Below are 25,505 nucleotides of genomic sequence, written 5' to 3'. Positions count from 1 at the left end.
TCCCCGACCATTTTTGATTTGCTTAATTTTTTTTTATGTTTTTGTATTCATTGAAAGTAGCTTCCATGAATTTTTTTAGATTTTTATCTTTATCAATTTCCGAAAATTTCAAATATTTATTACTTGAAGAAAAATAAAAATATTGTCATTGATAAGGTGGTCATTTTTTTGTCTTTGAATGTATTTTTCGAAAAAAATATTGAAAAAATTAAAAAAAAATTTAATAGTGTTTTAATCAATTTTAACCGAAATTATTTTTTTTCCTCAATGAGATCCCTTCGATTTTTTTCAAGAAAAATGTATATCATTCTAGACTTAAAAACAAAATTTTTGAGCTATTGGCGAAGAGGGGATTTATTAATATTTTCGGTTTTTTAAGACTATTTTTCGATTTTTTTTTCAAAAATCGCACTTTTTGGTGTTTTACACCACTCTGATTTAAAAAATAAGTATTTACAAAATTAATAGGCATTCATTTCGAAGTATTAAAGGGTCAGGAAAAACGAAAATTCCAATATGTTAAAAAAAATTAAAAATATTGGAATTTTCTTTTTTCCTGACCCTTAAAACCCTTAAAACTTTAAGATAAGTGCTTGTTAATTTTGTAAAGATTTATTTTTTAAATCAGAGTTGTGTGAAACACCAAAAAGTGCGATTTCTGAAAAAAAAAATCGAAAAGTAGTCTTAAAAAATCGAAAATATTTGAATCCCCTTTTTGCCAATTGCTCAAAAATTTTGTTTTTAAGTTCTAGTTTTTAATCTAAAATGATATACATTTTTTTGAAAAAAAATTGAAGGGGTCTCATTGAGGAAAAAAAATAATTTCGGTTAAAATTGATTAAAACACTATTACATTTTTTTTTCAATATTTTTTTCGAAAAATACATTCAAAGACAAAAAAATGACTACCTTATTAATGACAATATTTTTATTTTTCTTCAAGTTATAAATATTTAAAATTTTCGAAAATTGTTAAAATCAATTTTTTTTTAAATGTGTAACTCGGAAATCGATAAAGATAAAAATCTAAAAAAATTCATGGAAGCTACTTTCAATGGATATAAAAACATTTAAAAATGAAGCAAATCAAAAATGATCAGGGAAAAAAGTCGTTGATTTGGCGTGGAATGCCCCATATACATATATATAGATATATATAGTATATATATATATATGTGTGTGTGTGTTAATATGACAGGAAATGGCCAACAATATGCTTACCGCGAAAATTCCTCTCAATTGGACTAAAGCATGCGCCTATCCTAGCTTGAAGCGACTGCCAAGTTTCGTAAATGATCTCATAAAAAGACTTGAGATGCTGCAAAGCTGGTTAGATCATGGACAACCAACGTCATTTTGGATATCCGGATTCTCATTTGCGCACGCATTCCTCACTGCGATTGCTCAAAATTATGCCAGAAAGTACAAGATACCAATCGACAAAATCGATTTTGACTTCGAGGTATGTCAAACTGCTCGTAATAGCAAATATAATATAATATTAGCAAATATAAGCAAATATAATATAATATATATAATATTAGATTTTATTTATAAAGTCTCCTTAATTTTTTATTAATGTAATTTACATCATTATTGTAATATATGTAGGGGAAAGTCGGGTCAAACCGGGTACCTCTATTACTTCGTGATAAGTATTGTCATTTGTGGCCTATTCATGTTATTAGTTATAAATTAATGCCATTATTATTCTGAGATGAACCGTGTCCACATATACACGATACTTCTTTTTTGAGAGAAGTTTGAAGTTTTCGAAACAAAAAAGATCGATATCGGAACAACAATCAAATCGTCGTGGACTTTTTCTCTACAAAGCATCTATTTTGATAAATGCAGAACTGAATTCTGTACATATTAGAAAGTACAAATCACATTATTTTCATCGTTTCTTTTACGTCGGAATATACAGCCGCCGTGTTGGGGCAAAACCGGGTATCTATGTGTGGGGCAAAATCGGGTACAAAAAATATAAGATTAAAAAATGAAATAATAAAAAAAGCAAGAAAACATTTTATTTTTAGAAGAAAAAAAGGATGTAGTTGCATCTTTTGCAATAATTTGTACTCAACATCAATCGAAGGCTAGATACAATGCATTGCATGCCAAGGGTGGGCCCACGAGTTCTGCAGCTATGTAGAACAAGATATTTGTTTTTATTTGTGATTTTTGTATATAGAATACACATAAAGAGAATTTTCTTTTAAGAATTAACCCTGAAAATCATGGTAATCGTGAGACAATATGGTATGGAAAAAATTTTAAAAATATGTTTAATTAATTTTACCATACTTTTAGTGAAACTATACTTTCAGTAAAATTAATCAAACATTTTATATTTTATTGTGATAGATATTATTTTTTATTGTGATAAATCAGAGAATTATTAGGTATTAATCAGAGAAATTCTCATAAAATTCTTTTCATACTATATTGTCCCATGATTACCATGATCTTTAGGATAAAATCTAAGAGAAAATTCTTTCTGTGCATTTTTGTATTGTATTATGATTTAAATAAATCAAGATTTCATAATTGCACGGTGATTTACACGCTTTTGAATGACTCGGTTTTACCCTACCGGTAGGGCAAAACCGGATATTTTGACTACTTCGAAAAATCTTATTATCCTCCTAAGCAAATATTTTTTTTCAGTAACTAACCTTATTTTCTTATAGTTTAAGGTTCATTAAACACTACTAACGGTCAGTAGATTTTTGTTTATCTTCTGATTTTTTGTAGGAAGACAAATCCAAAAAAGTATCTGGTTTTGCTCCACTTTCCCCTATATGTTATATTTGTATCAAAATCTGTAATAAAAAATATCATGTTCCATTTTTAAAAAATTACTTTCAATCTTAATTCCCAATTTCCGACTGGAAACGGAAGTTGAAAATATCACTATTCGGTAGAACGTACTCGATTTATAAAATAGATATTTCGTTTATTTCGAAATAACAACTCTAGTTTTTAAATGGGTGGCACGAGTAATCTAGGATGGACACATATGTATATATACCCAGATAGCAAAATGTTAGCAGCATGTCGGCAGTATGACAGCAGATCTAATCATGACTTTACAGCAGATTCCTATCCACTGTGTCCGCAATTGATGATATTCTGCTAGCATAGTTAGTAAGCAAAATCTGACAGCAGATTGGCGGCAGAAACCGAGCAGATCTGCACATATAGTTTGATGGCAGATTGACAGCAGAAACCGAACAGATCTGTCAAACACAATCTAATAGCAGATTGGCGGCAGAAATCGAGCAGGATCTGCACAATTCCTTGCCATTTGAATATATAAGTATAATAAAATTCAATATTTTTCGATGAATATAACAGATGCATAAGACGTGTTATCCGCTACTTATAATTTTTTTTTCATAAATATGATATTTAATGTATAACATATTATATTGTATGTAGTTATATCTCACATAGCAATTTTAAATGTTCAATTTAATCTATTAATTAAATTAATAAAATAAATTGTAAAAATAATTAAATTTATATAATTTATAAAATTTAAGATATAATTTATATGAGAATTAAATTCTGCTTTATGCTTTAAATAGAAAGTAAATGGATAATTTTTCATGTATATCCTATTGATTCTAATAAGTTTAATATTCTCATGTTAGACTTGTCAGATATCAAAAATTAAACTGATAGAAAAATATACTTTTGATCTTTTATTAATAGCCACGACTTGCAGACTTTATATCTATTTTTAACAGAAATTTGATTGCGAGAAAATACATCACATAGCGGTAGGTGAAGGAACTATTAAATAACTGCAAAATGCAGATCCTGTTGTCAATTTGCCATCAGATTGTGCGCGCGCAAATCTTGCTCGATTTCTGCCGTCAATCTGACACCAAACTGCGTTGCGCAAATCCTGCTCGGTTTCTACTACCAATCTGCTATGATAATTCTATACAAATCCTGCTTGATTTCTGCTACTGACTTGCTGTCAAATTATGTCAGCAGATTTTATAACATTTCTGCCAACGTTCTGCTATCATTATCTGATATAACAAGTTTTGTATAAAATCTGCAGTTTTTTTGCTGGCAAAAATATATAGCACACAGTTTTAATACATGCTCTTGACAGATTTGGCTATCTGGGTATATATATAGTATACAGAACTTACATATGTATATACAGGATACAGGGTGTCTAATAATTCGTGAACCACTTCTCGTGTGCATGTAGAACGTGTTAAACTGATTGTGAGTGGAAAAGTTTTTTATTATTTTGCGATTTTCGCAAAAAAGATTGGCCAATTCGCATGATTACAAGCGCACGGTGAGGAAAGATAGTCCAGTCTTACGTGGTTATTAAGCACGCGACGAAAAGAAACAGTCTAATGTTACACGGTTGTTAGGTGCGACGAAGCGGGAAGGAGCGATCTGCAAAAGACAATAACTATGTATAAGCAGCGCATAAATAACGCTGGACCTCCGAGTGAGCCAACAGTCTCTGTCTTCTCGCTTTAGGCGCGCGAATTGGCCAATATTTTAAAATTAATTTCTCATTAATTATTGTGAAAATTGCAAAATGTTAGAGGACTTTTCTACTCATTGTCAGTTTAAGATGCTCTACATGCATACGAGAGATGGTTCGTGAATTATGGGACACTCTGTATTTATATATAATATTGTATGTAATATACATATACCATATACACCGTGTAACAGAGCAGCTGTATACCAGATTAGCCGTTTTTGGAGGAAAATACGCATTTTTCTGAAAAATGTTCCATACCAAAGTTATAAAGTTTTAAGCGCCGCATTACATATGTAGTAGTATTAGTACGACCTTGAATAGCATTGTCAAGGTCATATAAAGATCACCTTGAAATTTTTAAATGGAAATCCCCATTTTTTATGGCATATTTGTATAGCTTACCTCGAGAGCTTTTCAAAACATTATAATAAAGTATTTTTTTTTATTCAGCATTTTTCGAATTATAATGCTTGAAGTTTATTTTGACATAAAATACAAAATATCTCGTACAATATTTAGTTTTCGTTAATCTTACTTACTTTTATAAACATATATAAGATAATTAGACAAATCAATTGGTGTAAAGAAAACGCATAGTTATTTTTAAGAAAATATATACAATTTGCAACATATTTTTTCCTAAAACAAATTATGCGTTTTCTGCACATTAATTGATTGGTCTCTTATTTTTTTGTGCATAAAAAGTATTAAGGTAAGATTACCGAAAACTGAATATTTTACAAGATATTTTGTATTTTATGTATAAATACTGTAAACTTCAAGCATTATAATTCGAAAAGCACTGAATAAAAAAATACTTTATTATAATGTTTTGAAGAGCTCTCGAGGTAAGTTACATGAATATACAATAAAAAATGGGGTTTCCATTTAAAAATTTCAAGATCTTTATGTGACCTTGACAATACTATTCAAGGTCGTTCTAATATTACTATATATGTAATGCGGCGCTTAAAACCGTACAACTTTAGTATGAAACATTTTTCAAAAAAATGCGTATTTTCCTCCAAAAATGGCTGATACGGCCGCTCTGTTACACCCTATGTATACATGTATATGTGTATATATATATATATATATGTATATATAGCAAATACCACCAGCAGTTTAATGGCGCTACTAAGTCTCATAACTCAAAAATTACTTTATGAAAAAATATTTTATTATAGTTTGGTAGACTTAAATTCGACGTAACTAGCAAAGGTTTATTCAATTATACAATTATATTCACAACGTTTCGACCATTTGGTTGTGGTCCTTATCAAGTGAAAAACACTATAACAAAGGATTGACAAGTAATTTTTACATTTAAAACGCATATAAAAAATAAAATAAAACTGAAATTACAAAAGAACTTACTTAATTAATAAACGATGTGGTGGTTAAATTATAAATATATAAATCTAAATCATCTAAGTAATAAAATGTAAATAGAGACAATCAAAGAAAACACGTCTCATAGCTACCAGGTTTCAAAATTAATGAAATTTTAACAACGTTTAATAACTATCATGAGCGCTTGAATTTCACTCACGAAGTTGAAATTGATTCTTCTATCAACTTTTTAAACTCCACAGTCATTCGTAGAGGGAATAAACTTATAACTAATTGGTATAGGAAACCTACATGTTCAGGCAGATACATAAACTTTTTTTCGGGTCACCCAATCAAATATAAAATTAATACCATCTATAATTTAATAGACCACGCAATTTTACTATCTGATGATCAATTTCACCGGACTAATATTGAGACTGTCAAAAATATTTTAATCAATAATAGTTTTCCTAAACACCTTATCAACAAATATGTAAATAGAAGAATCAACTTTTTAAAAAATGACGGCAACGATAGTTTTCTTGAATCTGTTAATAATGTTGGTTCTAACTTGCATAAAAAAAAAGCACGTGTTATTCCGCTTCCATACGTTGAAGGTGTTAGTGATGATATTAAACGTTCACTTAAAAAGGTGAACATAAATGTCGTCTACAGCCTACCTAAGAAATTAAATACGTTAATCAAGCGCGGAAAAGACAAATTAAGTAACGAGGTTCGAACTAATGTAGTTTATAAGATTGATTGCAAGGATTGTGATGCGTCTTATATTGGCCAAACAAAGAGGCATTTATGCACGAGAGTTAAAGAACATTTTAATAACATAAAATTGCATGTGACTAATCACTCCGCAATCAGTAAACATAAATGTGAATTTGGACACGAATTCAACTGGACATCACCGATCATCTTGCATAACGAAAAACATATAAGAAAGAGAGAGATTGCTGAAATGTTTTTGATTAAGAAGCATGACAATACAATTAATTTGCAACAAGACACAGAAAATCTGACAAATATTTATGATAAAATTATAAAGGTCGTATAAACATCTTTTTGACTGTTAATTTAGTTGTTGACTGATCATCACAGCTATGAGACGTGTTTTCTTTGATTGTCTCTATTTACATTTTATTACTTAGATGATTTAGATTTATATATTTATAATTTAACCACCACATCGTTTATTAATTAAGTAAGTTCTTTTGTAATTTCAGTTTTATTTTATTTTTTATATGCGTTTTAAATGTAAAAATTACTTGTCAATCCTTTGTTATAGTGTTTTTCACTTGATAAGGACCACAACCAAATGGTCGAAACGTTGTGAATATAATTGTATAATTGAATAAACCTTTGCTAGTTACGTCGAATTTAAGTCTACCAATTTATATTTACCACTAGCGATATATACTATTTCTGAATTATTTTATTATAGTGTTTTAAAAAGGTCTTGACGCCAACTACAAGAATATGATATGAAAAATTGGTGGTTTCATTTAAGAAAATCAAGTTGACCTTAAAATGACCCCTAAATTTGACTCCAAAAGAGTCCATCAGGATCAAGGTCATCATCAAGTGTCCCCCTCTGAACCCTACAACTTTAGTATAAAACATTTTTTTCCAGCTTTCTTACTTTACGAGATATTTGCGTGTATTGATTAAAATGACTCATCCTGTACACACACACACACACACACACACACACACACACACACACACACACACACACACACACACACACACACAATATATATATATATATATATATATGTATATACAGGATGTTCAGTGTCATGTCTTGCGATTTGGTCGGGTTGTTAATTAAACACCAACGTGACTTTTAATGAACAACTATATGATGGTTATTTATTATCAAGTGAGCTAGCTCCAGTTATAATACATGTCGTGCTGTATGCCGGTACGTTACATACGAGCGTCGGCCGTGGACTGACTCTGCCCTCGTGTTCCCACTCTGGCGATATATCGCCAAGTCGGAAATTCCTCAAATCACGTGATTACAAGGCTAAGCTAACAATGTATGAGTACCGTAAATACACCACAACTCCTCCCTCTCTATTCCGACATTATCTCTTTAATCGTCCTGAACGCCGCAATATACTCAGTGGTTTTTTCTCGGTTGATTTGATAGTGCTCGCAGTTCTAACGTTCGCCTTCGGGTACTTAATAATTTGATCGACGTGTCGCTTCCAAATTTTACCAGGTGCTGTTTCAACTCTATACGTTACCGGAGACAATTTCTGTATGATTTTTCCTTCGATTCGTTTATCGTTACGAGTGCTGAAATCGTTAACCATTACCATTTCGCCTATTTGGAATTCGACATTTCGACTACCGTTTTTCGCAATAATTTGAGCTAATTGTTTATCGGAAACATCACTACTAACATCTGGCTTTAGCAAGTCAAAACGAGTTCTCAATTCTCGCTTATAAACCATATACGCCGGCGTTCTTCCTGTTGTGCAATGCTCTGACGTTCTATAATCAAATAAAAATAAGTTTACCGCATAATCTAATGTTTTACCGCTCTTCACTATTTTGTCCACTTTGTCTTTAAAAGTCTCTACAAAATTTTCTGCTGCACCGTTCGTAGCAGGGTGGTGCGGCGCAGTGAAGCTGTGTTTAATGCCGTTTCTATTTACAAAGTCTCGAAACTCATTACTCGTATATTGAGTCCCGTTGTCGGTAACAAGATGTCTCGGTAGGCCATGCCTAACGAGTATTTTCTTAAATTCTTCGATAGCTTTTGGAGCCTGCGTGCACCTGTGCATGTCAATTATTTCAGGCCACTTTGAGTACGCGTCTACCATGAACATGTGTCCGTGGAATGGACCTAAAAAGTCCGCGTGAATTCTGCTCCAAAACCTATCGGGATAAGGCCAAGGTGTCAACGGTACACTCGCAGGTGTTTTTCTCTCTCTCACACATACTGTACATGCCGCGATCATGTTCTCAATTTCGCTATCGATGTTCGGCCACCATACATATGATCTTGCAATCATCTTTATTTTCACTATTCCGAAGTGTGATGCGTGAAGTTCTCGAAGGACACTTTCCCTAAACTTTTCTGGAATCACAACTCTATAACCCCACAGTAGACACCCTTTATCCACTGATAACTCGTCTCGTTTCGTATACAAATTTCTTTCTTCCTCGCTTAACTCGTTTACCTTTGGCCACCCGTTTCTTACGTATCGAATAACTCTGCTTAACATTTTATCGCTTTTACTCTCTCTCGCAATCTCTCCCGCATTTAAAACTTCGATTTCTTCTATGTAATTTACCGCAGTGAATTCTTTATCAAAAATTGGAGTCGCGTCATCGATAGGGAGTCTTGATAGTGCGTCACAATTACTGTTCTTTTCTGATTTAATGTACTCGATTGTGTATGAAAATCTCGAAAGAAAATATGCCCATCGCTGCAGTCTACTAGCCACCGTGAGTGGAATTTCTTGTTTTGGGCCAAAAATATGAGTCAAAGGTTTGTGATCAGTTCGTAAAATTATCTGTTTACTGAAAATGTAATTGTAGAATTTTTTAAAACCGAATATTATCGCACTAGCTTCCTTATCGATTATCGCTCTATTTAATTCTGGCTCCGGAATCACTTTTGATGCGAACGCTATCGGTCTCTCAGTTTTATCTTTATATCGGTGTGATAGTATCGCTGCTATTCCGTATGCCGATGCATCGCATGCTAAGACTAACTCCTCGTCAGGATCAAAATGAGCTAAAACTCTCGGGGACGCTAATTCTGTTTTTATCCATTCAAAAGCAGATGCGCATTCTTTATTCCATTTAAATTCACCTTGTTTAGCACATTCGTATAGCGGTTTTAACTTCTCGGCTCTATTTCGTAAGAATCTTGCATAGTATGTTATTAATCCTATGAACGAGTCTAATTGCTTCTTTTCTTTCGGTGTCGGTGCGTGAATCATTGCCTTGACTTTCGTTTCCGACTTGTAAAGTCCATTTTTATCAATTACGAATCCTAAAATGTCGAGTCGATCTTTGAAAAAATCGCATTTGTTTATGTTTATTTTGAACCCGGTCTCTTCCAATCGCGTAAATATCGTATTAAGAGCTTGCCAGTGCTTTTTGTCGTTACTACCGGTGCAAAATATGTTGTCAAGGTATGGTATCACGCCTTCGATACCCGCTAAATATTGTTCTATTTTCCGTTGGAAATCTCCCGGCCCTGATGCAATGCCTTCTGTCATTTTTGTATACTTATACAATCCTTTATGTGTAATTATCGTGAGGTAATCTTGACTTTTCTCGTCTACTGGAATCTGCATATACGCGTGCTGTAAATCTATCTGTGAAAATTTCTCGCCATTCCGCAATGCTACAAAGATTTCGTCTATCAATGGTAACGGATGCCGGTCCATTACTAAACAAGGGTTTACCGTAAGCTTGAAATTTCCACAGATTCTCACTGTCCCGTTCGATTTGATTACTGGTACGATTGGAGTCGCCCAATCGCTAACGTCTACTTTCTTCAAATGACCTAGTGCCTCTAATCTATTTATTTCGTTCTCGACTTTTTTTGTCAATGCGAAAGGTAAGTGTCTTGCCTTAAGCGCTTTTGGTTGTGAATTCTCTCGTAGTACTAATTTTAAAACACCTTTATTATATAGTCCCGTTCCTGGACCAAATAACTTTGGAAATCTACTTGGAAATTCTTTAATAACGTTACTCAAATCTATTTTATGGCAACTCAACGTATCGCTTACTAATTCATTTAAAGGTAGTGGCCATAGTGCTAATGCCTGTAGCCATTATCTTCCAATTAACGTTGGTCCCGATCCCTTCATTATTATCATTTTTAATGTTGCCTTACGCTTACCTAATTGAACCTCTAATCCCGTCGTAATACTGACATGTTCGAGTGGGACTTTACCATATGCTTTCAGGGGCATATTCAGCGTTTCGATTCGTGTAGTCGGGAAATATCTCTTTTTTTTTTCTTCCGACATTATTGTTACATAAGTTCCCGTATCTATTTCCATCTTTACATTAATTCCGTCTACAATAATATTTATGTACATCGGTTCCGCGGTCTTACAATCAGTTATAATGTTTACATTACCGACTCTTATCCGATTATTACCGATGTCATCTTCTTCTTGTCAGATGAAGTCTTCTGAAGATTCTTCTCCCTTCTCTGTTTCCTGAGTTGATCCTGCTTGAAGATGTTGAACCTCCGATTTCTTTGTTCTGCACATTACTGTAAGATGTCCCTTCCTGTGGCAGGCTTTGCATGTCTGGTATCGCTGAAAACAATCTCTGGCCATGTGATTGTCTTTTCCGCAGCAGTAACATGTGATTGTTCGCTGATTCGAGTTTTGAGTGTTTGAGCTGTCGTCCGTAAATTTTTTCCTTGACGCACCTCTGGTGTACTGTTTGTTACCTCGTGAGAATCCTTGTGTGCTCCTGTAAGAACGTTGTTGTGACTGCTGTGTCCATTGTACCGAACTTGTGCTTGGCATCGCTACCGTATTCAATTTATCGGTCGTCGTCGCGTCCTTTTCTGCCGTTTCCATTTGCGTCGCAATTTTATATGCTGTATCGTAAGTCAAGTTTTCTTCTCGAAATAGGGCTTTCTTCGTCGCATGATCCTTGAGGCCACACACAATTTGGTCTCGTACCGCATTGTTTACATCCGGAAAGTTGCAATATAGTGAAAGTCGCTTTAATCTTGCAACAAAATCTGCGACCGATTCCGTTAACGCTTGTTGGGCCTGATGGAATTTACACCTTTCCATCGCCTCCGAAGGTTTGGGGTTTAAGTGGCCTTTGATAAGTGCGACTAGTTGCGCATACGTTTTTGTGCTTGGTTTATCTGGTGCACATAAGTCTCTTGCTAAGTTATACGTTTCCGGATTTATTTTCGTTAGCAAGACTGCTGCTTGCTTTTCAGCCTTTATATCGTTTACCAGGAAATATAGCTCCAATCGCTCCGTATATGTTTCCCAGTCATCTTTTCCTAGTATAAACTCTAAGTTTGACGCTTTGTGTTCTGACATCGTGTGAATTATCTTGGGGACTTTGTTTATTTCGTTCTCAGGCGCCTCGTTGCGTTCCGTTTCTTGTTTACGCTGTTTGTCGCGTACGTGCGATCTCAGAAGTTTTCGTAGTTGTTTGATATCGCTGTTGCTGTCGAATTTGATGTGTAGGTTCGATAATAATTCAGCTAACTATGACTTTGAGAGAGTTTGAATCCACGATGTCCTTGTGTAGTCAATATTATGAATCGTTATCTCTTCTTCGCTACTGAATTCCGACGACATTCGAATAACGAAATATTCTAGAAGTCTCTATTCACCAAATATAATTTTGTGAAATATTACAAAATTTTGTGAAATATTACAAAATTTTACACTTATTCGCGTTTATTGTTTATATCTTTTTTCCGCGATTTTCTGTTACATTACACATTGTTTGCATACCCGCATTTACCGAATACTAAATCTATTACGCGTCCGTTTTCAACAATTGCGTAATTCTGTCTCCCGTTACTTTTGAGTTTCGTCGTTATCGTATACTACACACTTTGCTGGCTACTAGCTTGTTCGCGACTACCGTGCAATTACCGTATATATAGTGGATCTCGAGTACAGCGAATCAAACGCACTTTTTCTACTTTCTTTATCGCACTCCTGATTATTGAGTTCGAGTTACCTCGTCGCCAAAATTGTCATGTCTTGCGATTTGGTCGGGTTGTTAATTAAACACCAACGTGACTTTTAATGAACAACTATATGATGGTTATTTATTATCAAGTGAGCTAGCTCCAGTTATAATACATGTCGTGCTGTATGCCGGTACGTTACATACGAGCGTCGGCCGTGGACTGACTCTGCCCTCGTGTTCCCACTCTGGCGATATATCGCCAAATCGGAAATTCCTCAAATCACGTGATTACAAGGCTAAGCTAACAATGTATGAGTACCGTAAATACACCACATTCAGCATAACGGTTCGCACAATTTTTGAGATGTTTCTGACAATTTAAAAAAATTTTATATAGTAAAAATTAATTTATTTCACGCAAATTATCACATGCAAGAAAAATTTGGAAAAAAAATTTTCATAAAAAAATCCATTTACCTCGAATTTTTAAAATTATATTATGCAATTTTTCTTTCAAAGTATTCTAGAAGACTTCAAGACGAATTCAATGCACTATAATAAGTATCACTTTTATTGATAATAAATACCAAATTTACAGCATTATTTTAAATAGCAGCACTTACAAACTCTGATTAAAAATGTAAATATAAACATTAAAAGTTTGGAACTTTGAAATATAAACATAAACGTAAAAAATCGAGACATCGTAATCACATCGTATAATATTTCAGTATTCCAAAGTTGATAGTTACAATAGGAGTGCGGTTCACAATGAATCGTTATTCTAATTCGGAAAAAATTGAGATGTTACTAATATTTGGTGATTGTAGAAGAAATTCTCGTGAAGCTGTAGTCTTGCTCTACAGGCAACAATATGAAGATAGAAATCATTTATCAGAAAAAATTTTTAAAAACATTGAATAGCAGTTGCGGAAAACTGAAAAATTATCTAATGAAAAACGTCTGTATCAAAGTCGTGTAGTTAAAAATAATAATAATAATTCTGCAGTAGTATTGGCTCATTTTCACGTAAATCTACATACCTCGATTTGTGCTATTGCTATTGAAATGAACATATCAGTTGGAAGTGTAGATAGAATAATGAAAGACAAATATCATCTATTTAAAATAACTTTAGTACAATATTTACATACGTCTAATTGACGAAATACAACATTTAAAATTTATAGCATGGCTTACCATTGTTTATGAAGAAAATCCTTGTATATTAGATAAAATTATGTGGACAGAGTCAAAATGTATACCAATGTCAGTGATTGTTCGAACGAGCGCGAATTCACTCTAATTAATTTGATGCCACCGAACGGTAATAATATCTGCGAGATCAGACAAAGTGGGCAAAAGGAATAACGGTCGTAAATCAATCCAATATCGACATTCGAGAGAAAGAAAGTAAATCCAGCAAATGTAAGCCTTGTTTACTTACTCGCTATCTAAACCAGCGAGCATCAACACGCGTTCGACTGCGTGTGCTTTGTCACGGTCGTGCGCGATTCGCCAAAATTACTACAGAGCTGATCGGTCGAAGCGATTGCCGACGACACGGCCAGATCCGCTTGTATTCTCAGTAGAAACGTTCGTACGCCTTACCGTCGCTTGCGGATAACGCCCGATTACGAATCTCGAACTATCGAAGTCGCACGCTTCACGATCGCGCGCCGAATGAATCGATAAAGATTGCTCTACGTCTCGCGCGCTTTTTCGGGATTAAATTATATTGGATGATTGCAAAAGTTCGTGCCCGATTTGCATAGATGGTGGTAATAACTTCAAATCGGGCACGAATTTTTGCAATCATCCAATATATTAAAGAATTGTGTTTTTTTTCTGTTCATTTGTCAAGTTTGAGAAATATACTTTTGTGATTAGTAACTGCTGCTTCAGTGATCTGCATTGCCCCCGACTTTCGCTCTCTCACTCTCACGCCCTCTCGCTCTCTCACTCTCACGCCCTTTCACTCTCTCGCTCTCTGTAAAGTGGGAACGCGAACTGAACATTCTGGTCCTTCGAGCCGGATTTTCGCGCTGATGCAACCTACGTGCAGTGTGAGTGAGACATCCGATCAGTGACTCTCAACCGAATCTCGGCGCCACGCAAGGATGAGCATGGAAATGGAAGCTCTGATCCGCCGACAGGCAGAGCTACAGATTAGCATCTCGAGGATGGTGGAGAATTTGAAGAAGACGGGCGTCGCAAACATTACTGCTGAAGCCATTGATACCCGACTCCAGCGACTGGAAAGCTGCTGGGAAAAATATGAGAAGCAGCACGAAGATCTGTGTGCAACCTTTTGGGAGGAGGTGCAACCGCACGACTACTGGAAGAGTAACGTCGCGGCAGCGGTAGAAGAAACATACATGATGAGGAAGACGCAGCTCTTGACCATGAGGGCCGCCTTGACGCCGCGACAGGATCTCGAGGAGTCTACAGCTACAACCGACTCTGCACGTCCTCGGCAACGCACGACTCTGCCACGCATTCAACTGCCGCAGTTTTCAGGAAGGTACGCGGACTGGCCGCCCTTCCGAGACTTATTCCAATCAGTCATAGGGGCGGATGACAGCATCACCGAAATAGAGAGATTGCACTACCTGAAAGCGAGCTTGAAGGGAGAAGCAGAGGCGCTCGTCCGAAATTTTTCCACGACTTCACAGAATTATCAACGGGCGTGGGACGTGCTCACCGAGCACTACGAGAACAAACGACTGCTTGTTCGATCATACTTCTCCGCGTTCACGGCGCTCACGCGGATGAAGAGCGAGTCAGCCGGCGAGTTGAAGAAGATCCTACAGTGCGTGGTGACCACTGTCAGCTCACTAGAAAGCATTAAACGACCGGTCTCAAATTGCGAGGATCTGTTCGTGCATCTCACGGCGGAGCTCCTCGACGCGCGCTCTCGCCGCGACTGGGAGGAATCAGTCAGCGGCTCCTCGGAGCCGCCTTCGTAGTCCGAGCTCAAGACCTTCTTGGAACGACGTCTGCATACCCTGGAGGCCTTGCATCCTCAGAAGGAAACGAACGGGATCAAAACGGGCGATCACGGCACTCGACTGGCGCGTTCGCATCACGTCTAGAAGGAAGAAGGAAAGCGGGGTCGCTGCTCGATGTGCCAGAAAGACCACTTCATCATGCTGTGCGAGATCTACAAGCAGAAAACGACGACGGAGAGGAAGCAGCACGTCGAGGCTAGCCGCCTATGCCTCAACTGCCTCGGCAAACATTCAGTCGGTGAGTGCCAATAAAAAAAAGTTGCTCCGCGTGCCAGGTGAGGCACCATTCGTCCCTACACGACGCATGTCGCGAGGCACTCCCGGCGAAGACGTCACACGTAGCGCAGTGTCCGGTGCTGGGGCGAGGGGCGGTTCTCCTCGCTACCGCGCGCGTTTGGGTTGCCGATCGATTCGGCGGTCAACACTGTGCCCGAGCACTCATCGACCAAGGATCGGAGGCGTCGATGATCACGGAAAGCCTCGCCCATCGCCTGCGGCTACCTCGAAGACCTACTACCGTCATCGTGTCCGGCGTCAGAGGGCATAAAACGGCCGCCACGAAGGGTCGTGTATCGTTGCGCGTTTTACCGCGTGCCGCCGGTTCGGCAATAATTGTGTCGGCGCTAATCTTGCCCCGCCTTACAACGTACTCGGGGACAACAACCATCAAACGAAAAGCATGGCACCATTTGCGGGGGCTCGACCTTGCCGATCCCGAGTTCCACTACAACGATCCGGTGGACGTCCTCCTCGGCGCCGACGTCTACGCATCTATTCTCGAGCCCGGCGTAAGCAAGGGGGGCCCGCGGGAACCGATCACGCAGAACACATACCTCGGATAGATTTTTTCGGGAGCTGTCGACGCGACGGCCGAGAGCGATCACACTCGGTCACACTCGTGCATAATCGAGGAATCGCTGTCCGCAATGGTGCGACAGTTCTGGGAACAGGAGGAATTGCGTCACACACCTACTCTCTGGACGAAGGAGGAGCAGCAATGCGAAGACCAGTTCGCGGAGACGCATTCTCGAGATGCGACGGGCCGGTATATCGTTCGCCTGCCGATTGCCGCTTGCTTGCCCAACCTTTCCGGGACGCGACCCTTTGCCGCACGCCTGCTGACGTGCATGGAAAGCCGATTCGCGCGTGACAGTCGAATGCGCGAACTTTACAAGGAGTTTATGCAAGCATACGAAGACCTTCACCATATGACACCCGCCGCGCCGCGCGGGGAAGAGTCAGGGGGACGAATGTGCTACCTCCCCCATCACGGTATACTGAAGGACGCCGACGGAAAAGCGAAGCTACGCGTGGTCTTCAACGGTTCGTCGCGCCTTCGCTCGGGCGCCTCGCTGAACGAGAACCTCCTCATTGGCCCGAACCTGTTGCTTGCTCTACCTGACGTACTGCTGCGTTGGCGGCGACATAAGCACGCCATGGCGACAGATATTGAGAAAATGTACAGGCAGGTCCTCGTGCATCCAGGGGATCGCGACTTGCAGCGGATCGTATGGAGGAGCAACGAGACACAGGCAATTACGGACTACCAGCTAAACACAGTGACGTGGATTGGCGTGCGCCCCCTTCCTCGCCATTCGCACCTTTTTTTCTATCGCTGTGGAAACCTCATGGAAATCACTCACCCCCCGGGTAGGGGATAAGGCTTATGTGGGACTCCTTGTTCCCCTTGGCCGATCCACGAATGGATCAGTCAGGGGGCCCAAGACCTACCGCACTAAAACCACAGCGGGTGTCCTACTCGGGGGTTAGGTGGGGGACGGCGAGGATGCTGGTATCCCATGCCGACTCGCCGCCCCCCCGCCTTTTTCCTTCTTGGGGAGAGCGCCGCCCCTGAAGGGGACGACACTCTTCCTCCACGCATCGTGTGGATTGTTCGCGGTTGCGGCGCAGGGCGACACCGACCCCACGCCACGCCCTCCCAAAAAGTTTGGGGGGCGAGGTCACGGCTCGAGTATCCCGCTCGAGCCGCCACCCCCCGCCTCCGGAGTGGTGCTCCCTCCCCCTCCCTAAGGGATAGGGGATTCGGCGTCCAGCCCCGGAGGCCCTCACCAGGGGGCCCTTCTCAGAAGGAGAAGGACCCTCTCTACGGCGCTTGCGCCCTCCCACCGGTGCCTTTCGGCTTCCGGTGGGAGGGCGCTCCCACCGCATCTACGTCTAAGAGGGGGGAAGTCGCGCCCCATGCGGCCGGGCAGTGCGCGACCACCACAGGCGCGCGACCCCTCCCCCCGGCCTCCCCGGTTGCGGCTCCCTCCGCTCCCTTGGGAGTTAGGATTCGGTCGCAACCAGGGAGGTTGCCCATTTGGGGGGCCATTCGCACCCTGCGACAATTGGCAGACGACGAAGAAGCGCGTTACCCGATGGGAGCCGCCGTCCGGCGTCGCGATGTTTACGTCGACAATATTCTCATGGACGCTCCGACAATTCAGGAAGCGCTCGACATGCAGCACGAACTGGTCCAGCTCTGCAAGGCGGGTGGCTTCCCCCTGAAGAAGTGGGCCGCGACCGACCCTGAACTACTCAGGGACATTCCCGCCGAAGACCGGACACACGTCGACCTCCGAGCTTGGGAGGCGCACGAGAGCCACTCAATGCTCGGCCTGCGGTGGCACCCAGGCGATTGCTTCTCCTACGCGATCCGGCCGACCGGGGAGCGACCCACTACAAAGCGAACGGCTTTATCGCTCACCGCGCAGTTATTTGACCCGCTTGGCTGGCTGGCTCCCGTGGTCATCCGCGCCAAGATTTTTATCCAATCAGTTTGGCTTCAGGGACTGGATTGGGACACTCCCCTGGCGGAAAACGACATCTCACTCTGGGCGACCCTGAAGGAGGACCTACCGTGCCTCGAGAACGTGCGAGTACCACGCTGGATTCCTCACAACGTCGGCGACCACATCGAGCTCTACGGATTTGCAGATGCGTCAGAGAGAGCCTACGCCACCGTCCTGTATCTGCGAGCGGTGGATCACCGCTAGGACGTCGTTGCTGACGGCCAAGACCAAGGTCGCGCCAGTCAAGCAAGTGTGCCTGCCGCGGTTGGAGCTATGTGCGGCGTCGCTACTCGCCGCCCTCGTTTCCCATGCACGAACTGTCGTTGAACTGTCGGACGCCACCTTGCACCTCTGGTCAGACTCCACCGTGACCCTCGCTTGGATACAAGGACACCCGTCACGCTGGAAGACCTACGTGGTGAACCGCGTGTCAGAAATCCAGCGGACGGTACCCGAAGCACATTGTCATCACACACCAGGATGCGACAACACGGCGGACTGTGCTTCACGGGGATTGTCGCCCCGTGACCTGGTGACGCACGACCTATGGTGGAAGGGACCACCCTGGTTGAGCACAACGTCGGGATCTTGGGAGGCCGGCCCCGCACTGAACGTGACGAACAATCTGCCGGAATAGCGCACGAGCGTCCACACAGCCGTTAAACAAAGCCCTGCCGAGCAGCCCATGTTGACGAGATACTCATCGCTGTACCGGCTCCTGCGCGTCACAGAGTGGTGCCGCCGCTGGCTGCGACCGCAGCGGACGAACGCCGCCTATCTGTCCGTGACTGAGCTGGAGAAATCAGAGGCGACATGGATCCGTGTCACCCAAGCGTGGGGATTCCGTGATGAAATCGCCGCAATCTCTAGTGAACGGCCCCTACATCGAACGAGCTCGATCCTGAAGCTGACGCCCTTCATGGATGACAAGGGAATACTGAGGGTTGGCGGGAGACTGAAACACGCTCTGTTTCCATATGACGAGAAACACCCCGTCATTTTGCCTGGCGCATCCCACCTCTCCAAGTTGTACATCGAGGCATGCTATAAGAAGACGCTACACGGAGGCGTGCAGCAAACACTCGGACTACTGCGACAGCGACTGTGGATCCCCCAAGGAAGATCCGAGGTCAAAGGCGTCATCCACCGATGCCTGCCCTGCCTGCGATGGCGGGCGGCAGCCGTGCAGCAGAAGATGGGCGACCTTCCGCGCCCGCGGGTGACCCCATCAAGGCCGTTCCTGCATACCGGCGTTGACTACGCCGGACCAATCTCGTTGAGGACCACCAAGGGCCGAGGACATCGGAGCTACAACACGTTCATCGCGGTGTTCGTTTGCCTAAGCACCAAGGCTGTTCATTTAGATGCCGTGTCTGACTACAGCACCGACGCCTTCCTCGCCGCTCTGCGGCGATTCGTCTCCCGGAGAGGACTGTGCGAGGTGATGTATAGCGATTGCGGAACGAATTTTTCAGCGGACAGGCAACTTAGGGCGCTCTTCGCCGCAAGCAGCAAAGAAGGACGTCAAATCGCCGATCAGCTCGGACGCGACCACATCCGATGGAAATTTAACCCACCAGCGACGCCGCACTTCGGCGGGTTATGGGAGGCAGCCGTCAAATCGCTCAAGCGACACCTTCGACGCGTGCTAGGCGACACCACCTTGACGTTTGAGGAGATGTCTACGCTCCTAGTGCAAATTGAGGCGTGCCTCAATTCAAGGCCGCTTGAGGCACTCTCCGAGGACCCCGACGACATCGCGGCCCTGACACCAGGGCACTTTCTAATAGGACGGCACTCAACGCCGTGCCTGAGCCCTCGCTGCTCGACACGGCAGAAAATCGACTGACACGCTGGCAGTTGATCCAACGCATAAAACAGAGTTTTTGGGAAAGGTGGTCCCAGGAGTATCTGCACACGCTCAATCATCGACCGAAATGGTGGGGAAGCGACTCCACCATCAAGATCGGCCGATTGTGCCTCCTGCGCGACGAGGCGACCGACACCACCGACGAAATGGCCCCTTGCAAGATTCACTGACGTCCACCCCGGCGAGGACCTACGGCCTCGTGCGCGTAGTCTCCGTGCGAACCGCGACCTCGAGATACAAGAGACCAGTGAACCGCCTGATTTTACTCCCATCGCGTGACTACGAAAATAACGCCGCGAGTACATAGACTGTCTGAGCGGAGTTCGTCCCGCGCGAAGATCGGCCGACCGATAGGTCATTCGGGAAGCTTTGTTGCAGCGAACGCGAAGAATCGGCCGTGATTGCGCGTTGCCGAACCTTGCGTTCGAAAGAGAAGGGGGGGGTCGATTAATGACATTCGACGAGCGCAAATTATTGTATGTCTTGTGATTAATAATACACGACTATTTCATTCGATCAAATCGATGAAGGCAGGCGGGATGTTCGAACGAGCGCGAATTCACTCTAATTAATTTGATGCCACCGAACGGTAATAATATCTGCGAGATAAGACAAAGTGGGCAAAAGGAATAACGGTCGTAAATCAATCCGATATCAACACTCGAGAGAAAGAAAATAAATCCAGCAAATGTAAGCATTGTTTACTTACTCGCTATCTAAACCAGCGAGCATCAACACGCGTTCGACCGCGTGTGCTTTGTCACGGTCGTGCGCAATTCGCCAAAATTACTATAGAGCTGATCGGTCGAAGCGATTGCCGACGACACGGCCAGATCCGCTTGTATTCTCAGCAGAAACGTTCGTACGCCTTACCGTCGCCTGCGGATAACGCCCGATTACGAATCTCGAACTATCGAAGTCGCACGCTTCACGATCGCGCGCCGAATGAATCGATAAAGATTGCTCTACGTCTCGCGCGCTTTCGCGGGATTTAATTATATTAAAGAATTGTGTTTTTTCCTGTTCATTTGTCAAGTTTGAGAAATATTCTTTTGTGATTAGTAACTGCTGCTTCAGTGATCTGCATTGCCCCCGACTCTCGCTCTCTCACTCTCACGCCCTCTCGCTCTCTCACTCTCACGCCCTTTCACTCTCTCGCTCTTTCGCTCTTTCGCTCTCTGTAAAGTGGGAATGGGAACTGAACAGTGATATTTTCAACAGACATAATCAGCATTTCTGGTCATCAGAAAATTTACATTGATCTCGAGAACGGAACTTTCAAGTTAATATAGGTTTCTATTTCTTCTTAATTTTTTCATTTATTATACTTACAATAGTTTATCATTTCTTTTTCTGCTTTATTTTTTTTTATTTTTCTTGATACAGAAATTAATATCTAATGCGGTTTATTAGATCGTTATTTAATTAGACCGCATTTTTACAAAGAAAACTTAACATCACATCGATATTTGCACTTTTTCAATACACAATTGCCATAAATAATATTGAAGATCTTCGACAAAAGATAATTACAGTTTGTGCAATTTTAGATCCATATAATATAGTAGCTACTACGCATAGTCATTTGATAAAAAGAACAGAACTTTGTGTTGCAAAAGGAAGCAAGCAATTTGGGTATTTGCTTACATATGTAAGTTACAGTTTTTCATTATTATTATAAGTAGGGATCCAGACCTAAACAAAATTAGGGTTCGGTTTCGGTTACGGTTTAATAAAATATTTAATAACTGTTCCGGTTCCAGTTTCGGTTTTTTGATAAATAAAAAAACCGAAACCGTTTAAATTATGATTTTTTCGGTTACGGTTCAGGTTTTTAAAAATTTTTACTTTTCGTTTTTCTAATTAAATTAATTTCTAAATTATATTACTTTAAAAAATTATTATTAATTTTTATGACATAAATAAACACAACACTTTATATTATACATGAAAATATATTTAGATATAGGTATATATAATATAGATACATATATAAATATATTTTCATATGTCATAAAAATTAATAATAATTTTTTAAAGTAATATAATTTATATATATAAATTAAGAAATATTTTTATCGGCTCTCAATATTAAATAAATAAATATGATGTTAAAGTCAAAACTCTCAGTAATCTCAAATCAAGAGATACAGTTCCGAAAAATTAAAATTAATTTTCGTGCTTGGCTCTATTGGCCGACTTTAACATCATATTTATTTATAATTTATATATACTTTATATATATACAGGGTGTCCCATTTTAATCTCCCCAAGCAAACATCTCGAAAAATATGAAAGATACGGAAGAATGTTTCAGACAAAAGTTGTAGAACTTGAAGGGGGACAGATGATGAAAATGTGGACTTGACCTTGAGTGACCTATTGAAGGTCAGGTCAAGATCATCGATGTTTTCTTAAATGGATGTCTCTTACACAAGCCGTTCCCAAGATACGAAGCTTCAAAATTGACACATCATCGGTATTCGCATTATCCAATGTACACCGCGCTGAGGTTGTTCAGTCAAATTGTGTATGTGTGTGTGCTTCTACCGAAAAAAACCGTAAACCGAAAATAATTTAACGGTCCGGTTATGGTTCCGGTGTTATAAATTTAATAGAATTTCAATACGGTTTACAGTTTCGGTTCTATTAAAAAACCGGTTATAGAACGGTTATCGGTTTTGGTTCCGGTTCGGTCCAGGTTCCTGATTATAAGTAAAGTAAACACTTCTTTGACAGTTCGATGTTACGATAGTTACGATGAAAATAGTTTCCACACAATGTTTAGTGTTCAATGTTTATGTTTACATTTTTAGTCAGAGTTTGTAAGTGCTGCTTTAAATTAATGCTGTAAATTTGATATTAAATATCAAGAAAAGTGACACTTATTATAGTACGTTGAATTCGTCTTGAAGTCCTCTACAATATTTTGAAAGAAAAATTGCATAATGCAATTTTTAAAAAATTCAAGATAATGTTACGTCCAGACTCGTGGAAGGAAGAGTCAGCGGGTGGGCGTAACTAAACTTACTTCGAACGACGGCAGACTATCCGTCTGTTCGACTCGAACGAACGTGCTTAGGCCCAAATAGACCGGAAAGGTCGCTCTTACTCTATTTAAAGGGCCATTCGGTCGGTGGCCTCTTTTCGATAAAAGAACTTAATCTTTATCACGCGGGACGAGGCCTAGTGCGATTTCGGGAAAGGAAGTAATGAGATCGGGTCTATTAAAGAGTATTAGGCATGATATGAAGATAATTAATTAATTTTAATCGTATAGAGGACAAGAAAAGAAAAATTAGATTCATCGGAATTATTACACTTATATTATTACTATTATTCCTTATTCTAAGAGTGTTGCTCTCCAAGTCAGAAAATAGATGCGCCTGTGTATGAGTGAGTGAGTGTGGATCGCGGGTGTTACATTAGTACGGAGGTCTTCAATCGGGACAGAGAGGGGAAAGAATTATTGTTTAAAATTTAGGGTCCCGATTGGTTATTACAATAATTTTTCAATAAATAAATAATTGATATATAAAAAGTTTGTGCATGTGTATGTGGGAGTGAGTGAGTTCGAGTGAGGATCATGGGAGTTCGGTAATTTCGGTGGTGGAGGGGGAAGGGGAAGCTCGGAGGATGTCAGCGGGGAATCTTACATGGTTGGGATGGATGGAGGTGAACATAGGGATGAGAGTGCCGGGAAGACTTCCCGCTACTATTCTGTTGAATTATTCTTTGTCGGGATCGTCTGGCCCGCAGGTATAAACACCTTCTGAGAGAGGGAGATCTAGGATAGGGAAGTTAGAAAGGAGCCATTGATAGAACTCGTCTCCATGGTCAAAAGAAATTCGACCACTATGCCCCTTGATTAAAGCATAGACGTCGGCGTAATAAGAAGGGATTTCTCTCGCCTCTTGACAAGTGCAACGTTCGCCACACTCTATATTAGGTGGGGAGAGGGAAGGAGTATTCGAGGTTTCTGGATATTGTGGCGCTTCCGACGATTCGTCCACGAGATCGATCGTTTCGATCTCGCGAAATTTCTCGTGTTCCTCGAGATGTTCGAGAGGAACGGATGGATTCGGGGGAGAGGGTGACCTGAGAGAATCCCGTTCAAGAGGAGGAGGAGAAGGGGGATAGGGTATTCTCTGTGGTTTGGGAGAAGAAATCAAGGAGTAAGGCGGTGTGTCGTTGTTAGAATGGGCGTTAATAATACTAATATGGTCCCTGGTTAATGTTTCCAATTGTTCACGGAGTAAATCGTGGTTATCGGTTATTGTAAATAAATCCGCCGTAGCTCGAGTCAACTCTCGCCTTAGGCGCCGATTCCGACGATTTCGGGACCGCTTAATAAACCGCTTGGAATGGGCCGTAGTCTCCACTAAACGATGATAATAATAAAGAAGCGGGTCTTTGAAGGAGTTCTTAGATATAGTATCACTAAATTTTTATTTAATATTTGTTTAATATTTATTTTAATATTTATTTAATATTGAGAAGTTTGCACCTTTATAATTGCATTAGAGAGTACGGTGAGGAAAGTTGAGGAAGGCTTACTCTGCAATTATACAGGAAACCCGACGGAAACAAAGGGAGATCGCGAGGCTCACACTGCAGTTATGCAAAAAAACCCGCGAAATCAGAGGCTCGCACTGCAACTATGCTGGGAACCCGACAGAGATAAGGAGAGACCGTGGCTCACGCTGCAATTATGCAGGAAATCTGTGAAGTCAGAGGCTCGCACTGCAATTATGCAGGGAACCCGACGGAGGTAAGGAGAGACCGTGGAGTTCACGTTGCAGATTTATGATAGTTAGCGAGGAAATTTTTAGGGAAGTAGATGCGAACTTATTAAATAATAAATCTGACAGTATGATTTATCCAAGAACTCTTTTAAGTGAACTGATATAGAATACGTATGGAAGGGACATACTTCTTATAAAGATCGTTGATAGATGTTGGTAAGTGAATTCGAGGTCCTGGATTTTCGGGCCCACACTGAGTTCACTTGCACTAGACGGACTTATAATTGTCACTTTCGAGAATAAAGGGCGTCTAACTGACCGAAGTTTTGAGCCAAAGCTTGACTTGACGCCAGAAGATTTCGAAAAGAAGTCGTGCGTCTCTTGAGGGATATCGCGATATATTAACCTCCTTGCTCCTCCTCTCCATTGGTTTGTTAATATTTTCCAACGAATAAGAAATTTTTTATGACGCCCTTTTAGCCCCGGAGGCGCCTCCCTTGACTTAAAAGTTATTAGTATTGGTTAGGGTTTTTGTTTATGCCCTTATGT

The 25,505-nt window shown here is 40.7% G+C and overlaps 1 protein-coding gene across 1 annotated transcript in view; it reads left to right on the top strand.

The window, feature by feature from the left end:
* The window catches only part of LOC145946704 (dynein axonemal heavy chain 7-like), a 200,218-nt gene that overhangs the window by 164,209 nt on the left and 10,504 nt on the right, over nt 1-25,505 (top strand). The window contains exon 16 of the mRNA XM_083056463.1: nt 1,199-1,462. Coding sequence (XP_082912589.1) covers nt 1,199-1,462 — 264 coding nt within the window. The remainder of the gene's footprint in view (nt 1-1,198; nt 1,463-25,505) is intronic.

The sequence above is a fragment of the Prenolepis imparis genome, unplaced genomic scaffold (assembly GCF_030444845.1).
Source record: "Prenolepis imparis isolate NDT839.2.m4 unplaced genomic scaffold, iyPreImpa1.0 SCAF_18, whole genome shotgun sequence".
Lineage (NCBI taxonomy): Eukaryota > Metazoa > Arthropoda > Insecta > Hymenoptera > Formicidae > Prenolepis > Prenolepis imparis.
The sequence above is the reverse complement of the archived record's forward strand: the minus strand, read 5'-3'. Positions and strand labels throughout refer to the sequence as shown.